Raw genomic sequence first — 12,254 nt, forward strand, 5'->3', positions numbered from 1 at the left:
TTCTAAGGCTATAAGGAGGAATATATTCCACGCCTCTCCCCTGGCTTCTGGTGATTTTCTGGCAATCCTGCTGTTCCTTGCTTGCAGAAGCATTACTTTAATCTCTGCCTTCCTCTTCACATAGCGTTTTCCCTTTGTGTGTGTGTCCCTCTGTTGAAATTTCCCCTTTCAATAAGGACATCAGTCATAATGGATTAGGACCTTGAAGGACCTCATCCTAACTAGTGACATCCTCAAAGACCTTATTTCCACATAAGGTCACGTTCTGAGGTACTGAGGATTAGGACTTTAACATGAATTTTGGGAGGCTGGGGGTGGGGGACACAATCAACCCATAACAAGGGCCAAGGGGGAGACCTAAAACATATCAATATTTAAGACTGAGACATTCACCACGTCCTGCCTTACACTATAAGTTACATTCTATATTGGTGCATCTCAACTTCTCAACCAGACTGGTAGGTTCTTAGAGATCAGGAAGTCTGCCTAAAATGTCTTTGCATATTTTGCCTCCAGGATTTAGTGAGTTTCTTGTATGTAGAAGTGGCTCAAAACAATGTTGTTTGGTGATGTATAACAAACAAAAATTGAATATGGAAGAGCCCTCAAGAAATGTTTTGAACACAGTATGTTATGACACACTGCCTTATAGACAACAGTTGCTGTACTTGTCAGAAAAATCACCAAAGTCGATGTTCAAGATATATTTTAACTCATTTGCTTAAACAACTCTATGCCTACCATCCACACCAAAAGGCTGTTTTTCTGCATGGGCAACAGAAGGCACAATTATTTGCAAGAATTTTCAATGTTTTTCCATTGCTTTCTTAAGTGGCAAAGTAGATTCCCCATATCACTCTGCATGTTTGCCAAAATCCCATTGTCTTTTTCAAAGCACTACAGCTCCTGGAGGCTCTGTAGCTTAGCATGTGCTCCTGCAACATTTGGGGATTTTTAAAAAAGTTAACCCCAAAGTATCTCATAACTTTCCTACCACACGTAAGTGATCGTGAGAAACACCACATGAATAAAAGGAGAAAAAAGAGAAAAGCATATTTATATCTAAGCATGTACAACAGATAGATTCTATTATATGACTTTGGTAACATCGAGGCTAATAATATTTTTTTTAAGATTTTATTTATTTATTTGACAGACAGAGATCACAAGTAGGCAGAGAGGCAGGCAGAGAAGGGGGGGAAGCAGTCTCCCCACCAAGCAGAGAGCCCCATGCGGGGCTCGATCCCAGGAACCTGAGATCAAGACCTGAGCTGAAGGCAGAGGCTTAACCCACTGAGCCACCCAGGCGCCCCAAGGCTGATAGTATTTTAAGCTGCCTAACTTTCACTAACGTGCTGTTGACTGCCTGTTCTTTTCTTCTTCTTCTTCTTCAGAAAGGGGCTAAATCAAATAGAACTTACTAAAGAACATATACCCAACATGGAGATTCAGCTCTTTCTGACTTAATAACTGGCCACTGAAACATGTCCTACAGTGATCGAAGTTCAAATGGGATTCAGCCATTTCAAGAAATTTATAATCGCTTACTGTCTTTAAAAGAAGACACTTCTCCATAATACCTCAAGATGTCCATTGTTGGTACAAACAAGCTAAGCTGGGAAGTAGTCAATGATATGTTTCTGCTACATCAATTAAAATAACACAATGTTACACATATCAACAATAACAACAACACTTAAACAGCACTTACCACAAGCCAGGCATTGTTCTAAAAGCTTTACTGTATTATCTCACTTAATTTTCATAAGAACCCAAAGATGAAGGTACCACTACTATCCCCATTTTATTGATGAGTAAACTGAGTCACACAGAGGTTAAATAAGTTGCCGCAAATCACAGAGGCAGTTTGGGTCACAGCCAGGGAACAAACCCTGGCATTCAAGTTTCTGAGTCTATGTTCTTAACTACAGTTCTTCACTGTCTGTCATGTGTCAAGTGTGATGACCAGACTTCAAACCATTTGTAAACTTCATCCTCCCTTCTTTACGTGCTACTATCAGAGAATTCTATCACATGATTGGACTGACAAATAAAAAATAGCAATGTAATTCTGATCATCAGCTCTCCAATTCTGCAGAAACTATAAATCTGATCCTAACAAGGAAACGGTTGCCAGAGATAGGGAACATAGAATTCCAAATTTCCAGATCCTTTTCTTGGAGGCGCTACAGTGCCCAGGGTCAGATTATCATTATCTGTACAATAATGGCAAGAATAGATTGTGTTGGCAAGAACCAGACAGCTGGTGTTCTACTATCCAGCTATATAGGGTATCCATCTTAGAACAAAAATAATTTTAGTTAAAAGTGATCAACATTTCATTATAATTAACTGATGGGTTGCTAGGCTTATTTCTATTGCTTTTTGCAAATTCCTAAAAAGAAACTAAAAAAAAAAAAAAACAAACAAACAAAAAAAAAACCCAAAAACAAAAAACCACGCACACAAAAAAACACCTCAGGCTCAGCTTCATCTTCTACTAACATACCTTCCAGTTATAAGAGAAGCCAGAAATACAAAATTTTGGGTGAAGTTCATGGTTTTCAATGTTGGTAACTAATTCAAAAAACTGAAAAATGCATTGTAGACAAAACAAAATATCCTTGTGGGTCACTTTCAGCCCACAGGTCACAATTTACAAGCTCTCATGTAGTTTATAGTCTTGTAAACTTTTAAGATCTCACCTCCTCATCTAAAAATTTAGCTGGACAAAGTGAACTTTCACTTGATTTTTATCTCAGATTCTTCAAAGACACTGCCTAATCCTATAATGTAAAAATATCACAAATAGAAGATGGAAGGAAAAGTTAAGTCTTGATAATGAGGAGCTACATTGCCTACAAGAACTATCAACTGCTAGACAGAGAGGGCACATTGGAGATTATCTGAAGCTTCCCCATCTCCCTTCTTCATATGAAAGATGAAGAAATTTCCCAGAGACAGAAGCTGACTTGCCTATCAACAGTGGCTTATTAGTGGCAGAGACAGAGTTCAAACACAGTTTGTTTTGATATATGTACCTTTTCTTTTCATCTTTCTTCATTCTGTCAAGAAAGTCATTTGAACCCCTCAATTCAGCCAAGCCTGTAGTCACCCAGCACTGGATGCTTCTCTATTACAAACACCAATACGTCTTTCCTTTCCCTTTTGTTTTCCTTTTGATTTAGCCACTTGAGTTGGGTCTTTCTAACTAGGAACTAAAGCACTGGACTAATGTGTCCCACAAACAATGGCTCCTTTCCACATTACTCTACCTCAGCCTCTTCTCCAGACTGGGATATTGGTCTTCCTTTAGGCTGATACAAATCATACAAATTCTTAAAGACCTAACCCGAGTCTACTTCCTCCTTGGAGATGTTCCCTACCTGCATATCCAATTCTGTGTGTAACATGCACACGTTCGCTCTCTCTTTCCCCACATTTTAGTATTGGTAATTAGCATCTCCCAATTAAAACTTTCTTATTTTCAACTTATTTGCCATTGTGTATATGTTATCCTCCAGACTAGAACATAAGCTCCCCAAATCAGGAACCTCACTGGAATCCTCTGGTTCTCCCACCAAGCCTGGGAGATAAAGTGCTTGGTGCAAGGAGTAACTAGTCATCTATTTAAAATTTAGTTCTAAGTGAAGAGAACTCTCTTAATCATTCCAGCTTAAGTTGTACAGATACCTGGCCCAAGTCACAAATCATAAACACTGATTATATTTTAATGTACTAGCCAATGACTGTATATGAAATTTGTTTTGTAGGGGAAAGATCTATGAGTCATTTGACTTTTACCACTATACACAGTACAATTCTTCAGGAATGAAGGATTTCTTTTGCTCTTTGGTCCAGTTTTAGGCGGCTATTCCAAGAATGTGAGGAGGTAAGAGCCCTCTCGTACCTTTTTTTTTTTTTTTTTTTTGGTATCCTGCATCTTCAGAATTTCTCTGCTGGTACTTGTGCAGAACAGTTCCTGCCCATTGTACCAAGGCGATTAGAAGGAAAATGCCAAAAAGCATCTATAAAGATTTCAATTCTTTTTCTGATGAAGAGAGGAACAATTCTTTTTGAAGGAACCCTGGTTTAAAAGCCATTTCATTCCCTCAAAAGGTTAGAGCATTTCTTTTTTAAAATCCAAATCATATGTTGCATTGACAAGATGGCTCTTAAGAATTTTGAATAACAGAGCTAACCCAAATGCCTCAAAACATACCTGAATGGATGAACCATTTAAAATATATTTAATATATATATTAAATATATATATATATAATATATATATATATATATAATATATATATATTATATATATATAATATATATATATAATATATATATATATAATAATATATAAAAATATATTTAAATATATTTAAAATATATACATGTGTACATATATAGTTAGCTAGGACTAGGTCTTAAATTTGAGAAAAGGTAGGGGCTTTTGAGCCATGACCAACTCACAAAGTCAAATAAGTAAATGAATAAAGACAGAATTTCTACAGCTAACAGTGACTCAACATTAGCCATAATTTCATGGCAAGCTATGGGGCGAATCACATAGAAATGAGCAGCTGGAACTCACAACACATTCGGTATACTCACAGTCCTCTTGAATGAAATAGGAGTTCATATAAAATAAACATGATTTTAGGATTGCCCCCTTCCCTCATTACATACAGACACACACTGACATACAGGTACACAATCATATATATGCACCCATATTCATTCATAATCCAGACATTATAATTCCTAACCAAATAAAAGATTGGTCATGTCAATCTAAATATTACACAGAATTGTTTACAGCACCTGCTTTTACATTGCCTCAGTAACATCTCAAATAGCTAGTTCACTTGAGGTAGCCACTCATCACCGTTACTACACAATTTAGAAACATATGGCACAGCTTTCTATTGCCAACTTCTAGGTATTCACTTCACCGTTATGACAAAAGAGGACAAATAAAATGCACAGAATAGTTTTTCAGATTGTCAATTAAGGGCAGCTGAAACATACCCTGTGACAGTCAGAAGGCTAGACTTTTGTTTTGGTCATTAATTATCACTACTAGCATGTTCTATCCAGATTCATTGTAGTAGGAGAAACGACCTATAAATGATAAAACGTGTTTTCACATAGTCTGGTTAAAGTCCCTTCTTTTAGCTGGGAGATTATTATAATGAGCCGGCATTCTTTTCCCCAGGAAAAATGAAATCAAAATAATTAACAAAATGATCCAAGAATGGTACCTCCTCCCTCTCCTCCTTTCCAATTGTTCTTCTTGATTAAAATGCCTTTTCTTTTCTTTCTTTTCTTTCTTTTTTTAATCTTCAGCTCAAACTACACAGGAACCCTGACAAATCTGGTGTTCTGATTTACCAACTAATAGCCCATCTCTTCCTTTCATATTTTTTATGAGGTTAATACCTAATGTCCATTTTGCCCATGTTGATTATTTGATAGGTATCCAAAGGAGAGGAACAGATCTCTCTCAACTCAAATAGAAGAAATCCTGGATTTAAAAAAAAAAAAAAAGTACATGTTATCAGGATGCTAGGACTCTCTTCTTTGCTCTAGAATATTTCTGGCCAGTGTTGCATATTAAAAAGACAGGATTTGAAATCAGAATAATCCATGCCTCAGTTTCCACTCATTCTCCTATATACATACTGCTTTAGACAAGTTCTAAAACCTCTGAGTCTCTGTTTTCTCTTCTAAGAATGAAAATAGTAACTCCCACATTGTTAGAGTTAGGAGAATTTAAAATAACATGGGACAAAAAAACACGTGTCATTAAAAACTAAGGAAATTTCAATAAACTCCCCATTTTTGTTAAATACATATCAATATTGGTTCTTTTTTTTTTTTTTTCCAATATCGGTTCTTTAACTGTAGTAGATGTGTCATACTATTGTAAGGTATTAATGGGGGAAACTGGGGCTGGACGATGTGGGAACTCTCTGTACTATTTACTCAATTGTCAGTATCGAAAAGTCTTCTAAAAAATACAGATTTGAAAAAATGATTTAAGTGGAGTGCTTTGCACATGGTAGGTTCTTGAAAAATTGAAACCAGTGTTATGATATAGACTCTTTGGTTTCGTAAAGTGTGTTATACTCTATACAATATGATCTTTTCTTCTCTGGCTCTGTTGGGTTATAATAGACACACAAGATTGTGTCGTTTTAAGGTGAACAGCGTGATGATTTAACAATACGATCGCTTCTCTTCCCCACTTCAACTTTTCATAGGCAGTCTTCTCTGGCTCCCTCCACGTCACTCTATTCCCTCCTTCCATATCATTTTTCCTCTAGCTGTTTCTAATTCATCCATTTCTATTGTATTATAAATTCGTGTATAGTTTACAAACAGTTTGTATTTCTCCAAGCCTAATTTTGGTTTATTATCAATTTTACTCGTTGGCCTTAAATTTTACCACAAGGCTTATGCAAACATCTCTGTTACTTTCAATGACTACCCACTAAAAAAACACAAGTTCCAAGCTTTCTGCTTGAGGGAAAATAGTAAGACACCCTTTTCCAGAAAGACACTAAAAACTTAAAGATACAGAAATGGAAAAGCTTGTTTTCTTTTGTAATAAGGAGATAGATATTCAGCTTTTCAGTATAGCCAACAGCCCTGAGGCAGCTTTGTTGGACTATGCCTTTAGCACTAGTTTGCTGCAATAACTAAAAATAGTTTGACCAAATGCCAGTGTTATCAATTTGCCCTGTAGTCTCTTTGATGTTAAGGTCATGTGTAAAAACAGAACCCACTTGCCCCTCAAAACCACAGCTTTGAATTGATTCAGGTAAAACATGCAACCAGACCAGAAAAACTTAGCCTCGTGATGATCTTTTCAGGAGGCTGAAGTTTGTTTTTAAAAGAAATGGGCCACTGTGAGAATGGATTTCTTCCCCCATTCTAGCGCCGAGTTTTAGCTTTTATTTGAAGGACAGAGCTCTAGAACCATTCGACGGATAAAGCAAAGTTTGTTTTTATATTTTCTCTTTAAATCACAACAGTTTTCATGGCCAAACATCTTTGGCTGGCGCTCTTATTAAGGGGATAGATTTTGAAGAGGACATTTCCCCTGCCATAAAGGCACGATTAGCATAATAATTCCCAAGCTGAAACTTGAAATGTCAGGCCCTGTACCTGAACCAGACACCCAACCTTAATAGAAAATCCAAAAACTTTTATTGTTCTGTGGATACTTTTGTCTACTACCATCCACAGTAGAGGCTGAAAAAGCAAGGGGCCACAGATGACAGGTAGAGCGTGAAGTGTGTAACCCACCTGCTATTCTCCAACCAGGAAATGAGTCGTATTTTTAATTAAACTGATAACCAAGCTTGTGACGGCTGAAATAAATCACCAGCGCTGGGTGGTGTGTGTACATATATAAGCAAAACAAACAGAGAAATCTGTGCTAACTTAAGAGTGGATAAATACAGGAAACCCTAAAACCCTAGGACAGCAACATGGAATTCAGACATAAGTGACAGTAACTAAGAAATCCACACTGTTAAGAAACCGTCCTTCTGGGGGCTTCACCGGCTCTTCTTTCAAAATGGAACTGGCAAATTCACTTAAAACAAACAACGGAGTGCTGACTTTCTTCACTAACTCACTCCAGCCGGGGACCTGACCTCTTCTCCTCTGGTCCCACCACTGCCCCTTATCCTCAGTAACCTTCCCTCTCCTTCCTCTGGCTGGGAAACAGCTTATAGAAATAGGCACTTTTTTACACATCAAAAGCAGTCCGGGGCCGCCTCAGCCTTGCCCCAGCCTCAGACACAAAAAGCTTTTGATGTTTGTAATTGCGAAGCTTTTTGCAGCTGCACTTTATCAAGCCAAAAGCGGCTGGGCTTGGAGGGCCTCGGAGAGCCAGAAGGTGGCGGCGAAGTCACCTTGGGAAGAGGAGAAGAGGGTCAAAGGGAGGAAGGTGGAGGAGCTGACCCCGGTAGAAGGACTAGAGGGCGTGCCCCGGTTCTGGGGTCACTGAGGAAGGGGTAGGGGATTGGAGGGAACATCAGCCAGAGGGGGAAGTGATGCCCGAAGACCCTTAGACGACCCTAGTCGGGATCAGCTGACCCCGACGCGGGGAGGAGGTTGCCCTTCGCAGTATGACTGGAAGCTTCGCGTCCCGGACTTGCTTTCTGCCGCCTGCCGCTGCGGCTCTCTCGGCTGGGCGAGCCAAGCGCTGCTCGGAGGCGCTCTTCTCCCTCTACACCGGTGCCCCCACCTGCCGGGTGCCCCCGCCCGCCGAGCGCACGCCCAGGAAGGCGGGCCCAGAGCTGAGCGCAGCCGCCCGCCGCTGGAGAGTGCCGGGAACCGGGCAAAACGAGCAAGGCCTCTCTGGGCGCCGCGGGCTGCAAGTCACTCCCCGAGCCTCCCGGGCCATAGAGCGGGACCTGCCCGCCTAGCTCCCCAGCGCTCCCGGGTAGGGGCACACGACGCTGAGGTCCAGGCCCCTCGCCGGTCCCCGGCAGCTCCAGGCGCGCTCGGAGCTGGGCCGGGCCCGGCCGCGAAGGGGGGCCTGGCAGCCCCTTCCCCAGGGCGCGGTCTCCTCCTCCTGCTCCTCCTCGCCAGCTGCGCCGCCAGCTCCCATTGTTCGCCCCGCCCGCCTGGCGACGTCCCGGCGCACGTCCCGGGGCCTCCCGGGCGCACCTACCTTCTGCTGCCGGCGAGCCATGTCGGTGGGCTGCTTGGCGTTGAAGGGATAGGCGATGCAGCGCATCACGAACACATAGAGCTGCAGCCTCTTCTTCCTCTCCTCCTCCTCCTTCTGCAGCCGCTCCAACTCCTCCTTCTCCTTCTCGCTCACCACGGACGGGCTGGGGCTGGAGGGCCGGCCGCCACCGGCGCGGCTGCTGGGCTGCAGCCCCCCGGCCCCAACGCCGCTGCTCGCACCGCTGCCCCCACCGCCGCCGGCGCCCACCCCGGCTCCGGCGCCGGCACCGCCGCCACCCCCGAGCCCGGCGCCGCTAACGCCGCCAGAGCCCTCGCTGGTGCGGCTGGGAGACAGACGCGCGCCGGACGCGGCCGAGCCGAGAACCTCCTTGCCGCTCTCCTCCTCCACGATCTCATCCGATTCCTCTTCGCTGGACGAAGGGTCCAGCATGGTGGCGCCTGGGAGAGGGGTGGTCCTGGAGCCCTGGGCTAGGGGTGCAAAAGATGGGGGGCGCTGGAGGCAGCTGGGGGTCGGCTCCCCGGGATGGGTGCTTCTCCCCAAATCAGAGAGCGGGTGCTGCTGCTCAGCCTCCGCCGCCGCGACTGCTTCCTCTGCCCGGAGATCCGGAGCTGGGCTCAGACCCAGGAGCGCGAGGGGAGGAGGGGAAAGGAGAGGTGCGTCCGTGGACCCGAGGTGGGCAAGGGGCAGAATCAATTGCGAGCCCCGAGCTCGCAGCCGGATACCATCTGCAGCCGCTGAAGGAGGCGCCTCCAGAAAAGATGCCGAGTGTTGCAAGCTGTCTGTGCAGCCAAGAGCCTAAGAGGCATCTTGCCGATTGGGGAGGGAGCGGCGCTTACGTGTTTATTGGCTTAACTCTCCCGTGTCCGCTGCGTAAAGGGTGGCTGCAGAAGGCTGGAGCGGAGAGGGCGGGGAGCGGCTCCAAACTCTCAGATCTTCAGTGCCGACCCAAACACTTTCCACACTCCTCACCCCCTCCCCTTTGTGGATAATTTCTTTCTTGATCACCAGTTCTCATTGCCTCGACCTCTCTCACCCGCCCTCGGACAAAAAGTTCTTGGTGGGGGAGGAAGAAATAGACAAACCAGTAATGACTTCTTGTTAGCGAAGAGTGGGCGGTCTGTTTGGAGACACTAAATCCAGAGGTCTAGCGGAGAGGAAGTCGGTGAGATCCCCTACAAGAAAGGAAGAGTTTATCTCCTTTCCCCAAGCTTCTTCACATCTGGGACTTGTGGGCAGTGGGGCTTGGCAGCCTGTTTGTCCCACCTGTGTAAACTTTGATTCCAGCAATTCCCACTCATTAAAATAAAGGTGAATCAAATTTTGAATTGATTAGTGTATGGACCATGTAGCTCAACTATTTAAGTAGAAGCCCCGCCCTTCCCTGCTCTGCAAAAGCTATGATGAATATTTTTCAATTCCAAGAACTGGGAACACTTTATGCTGAGGTAAGCATACCAGAGAAATAGAAGGGTTTCTGGTTGGTCAGCCCTTTCTCTTTTCTGGCTGCTGGAGGATCTGGGTGGAGGAGTGGGGACCCAGAGATCAGACAAAGACACCCAAGAACTCAGCGGCATCAACATCCGATATGTTGACTCCGTCTTACTGTCTTCCTCCCTGCTTCTCGGTTATCTATTAATTCAAAGGAGCAGATGGTGCCTTCCTTCCCCCAGCGCCTTTCACTTAGGCCAATAAACCCGGCGGACAAGGGAGCTGGCCAGCGTGCTGAATCTAATCAGCGACCCGCAGATGGATTGAAAACAAACCAACACCCGCCACCCTTGGATCTTGGGCTTTCTAGAGACCTTTCTCCACCTCCGCCCACATCCATCTCCTATATTTATGCATTTTCTAATGTTCGAATTATTCCTAGATACTCGTGGGAGTTATTGTAAAAGTGTAGCATGAATTTAAAGTTTACATCACATCTGTCTTTATGTATTTTCAAATTTACCATGAGTTTTTACTGCAGGCTTTGATATTCAAGTGAAGATTTCTCACCGATTTGAGAACTAAAAAGGGACTAAAAACAACAGTTAGCTTCACATTAACTCCAACAATCCTGTTTGAGGTTTTGAATTAATAATACACATATAGCTTATGTTTGATTTTACCACCACACCCACCTCAAGGACATAACTACTGCGGCCATCATATATTCTGTACCAGTTTAAAACAAATAATCCAGCAATGTGGAAGTTATTACAGTTTTGCCGTCCTCACTTTTTAATTATTGTAAAGAACATCCTTATGTTCAAATCGTGTGGTATTGGTTTCCCTGGAACAGAAAACATAGTAGGCCAATCAATCAATAACCTTTATTCAGCACCTTTTTATGGAGTGAACATTATTCTAGTTCCTGGGTAAATGGAATTTTTAAAAGACATTCTCTTAAAGAGCCTATAATCTCCTTTGGGAGACACAACATAAACATGTGAAAAAGATTGACAGCACTTATTTCAAGGCAACATATCAACAAATTCAAGTTAGTAAACTGCTAAAAGCTTGTGTGAATGAAACAACTGGGAATGGAATAGAATTCTATGTTTCTCAAGAGAGTTAAATTTTAAAGGAAGGAACCATATGAATGAATGGTGAAAAGAGAAGATATTAAAAGTGAAAATGTACTTGGCAAAGCCATAGTGATAACACAAGGGACCAGGGAAGGCAAAAAGTGTTATGGAGGTGGGGTATGTGTAGGTAAGGGGGAAGTGAGGAGAATAAAAGAAGCTGAAATAATAATGCATTTGGCTAAAGGAAGGATCATGTTTAGGGCACAAAAATGAATTAAGTTACCTAGAAAACGCTGATTTGAGAAGAGAGTGATCTTGAAGGCCCAACAAAGGCCATGTACCAGTTAAATATTTCTTCTTTGAACAAGCTTAGGCATTTAAGTATTATCACATTAGACACTGGGAGAAGAGTGACCATGAATTCTGTCTTCAGAACAATTTGGAGCTTCTCAATTGCTATAAAAAAGTTTTGTTTACTGTTGTACTTTTATAAATTCCTTTGGCATTATGTGGGTTATTTATCCTAATTATACTCATTAAAAGAAAAGTCAGTGTCTATGTTAATCATCTAAACCTATGATTTGGGTATCAAATGTAACATTGCTCAGCTAAATCTAAGAATCTTCTCAATTTCCACGCCCCCCACCCATAAGTTTTCAATCAGAGACTTGAACAGATTTTATAAGAAATACTTTTAAATTTTTTTTAAATGGTGTGCATCCTTGTCTTTTAAACTGTGCATCCTTTCAAAGATATATTTTATCTTAGCTAAAAGTTAATTCAAAGTCCTTGGGGGATATTATAGCTCTTTGCTACTGCTGAAGATAAGATATGCCAACCAGAACCCCTTAGACATTTAAACCAAGAGTCATGGCTTTCTAGATACAAATTTTAATGAACAAGAACGAAAATAACCGCAGAACACGCCCAACGGGTCTTAATATTTGTTTACCTTTTGTTAACACCCATGTTCTTATTTTTAAAAATATAATTCTGCCACAGATTCTGATACAGACAAGTAGCTATATTCT

The 12,254-nt window shown here is 42.3% G+C and overlaps 1 protein-coding gene across 23 annotated transcripts in view; it reads right to left on the bottom strand.

Moving 5' to 3' along the window:
• The window catches only part of CADPS (calcium dependent secretion activator), a 483,094-nt gene extending 471,362 nt beyond the window's left edge, over positions 1-11,732 (bottom strand). For 10 of the 23 annotated variants that reach the window (XM_045990915.1, XM_045990909.1, XM_045990921.1 and 7 more), the window contains exon 1: positions 8,693-11,731. In XM_045990915.1, the coding sequence (XP_045846871.1) occupies positions 8,693-9,142 (450 nt within the window). In that variant the 5' untranslated portion in view covers positions 9,143-11,731. Of the gene's footprint in view, positions 1-8,692 lie in introns of all 23 variants that reach the window. The other 13 variants (XM_045990930.1, XM_045990927.1, XM_045990929.1 and 10 more) reach the window with 2 other exon arrangements.
• Positions 11,733-12,254: the final 522 nt, after the last annotated feature.

Source organism: Meles meles, chromosome 20, assembly GCF_922984935.1.
Source record: "Meles meles chromosome 20, mMelMel3.1 paternal haplotype, whole genome shotgun sequence".
Classification (NCBI taxonomy): domain Eukaryota; kingdom Metazoa; phylum Chordata; class Mammalia; order Carnivora; family Mustelidae; genus Meles; species Meles meles.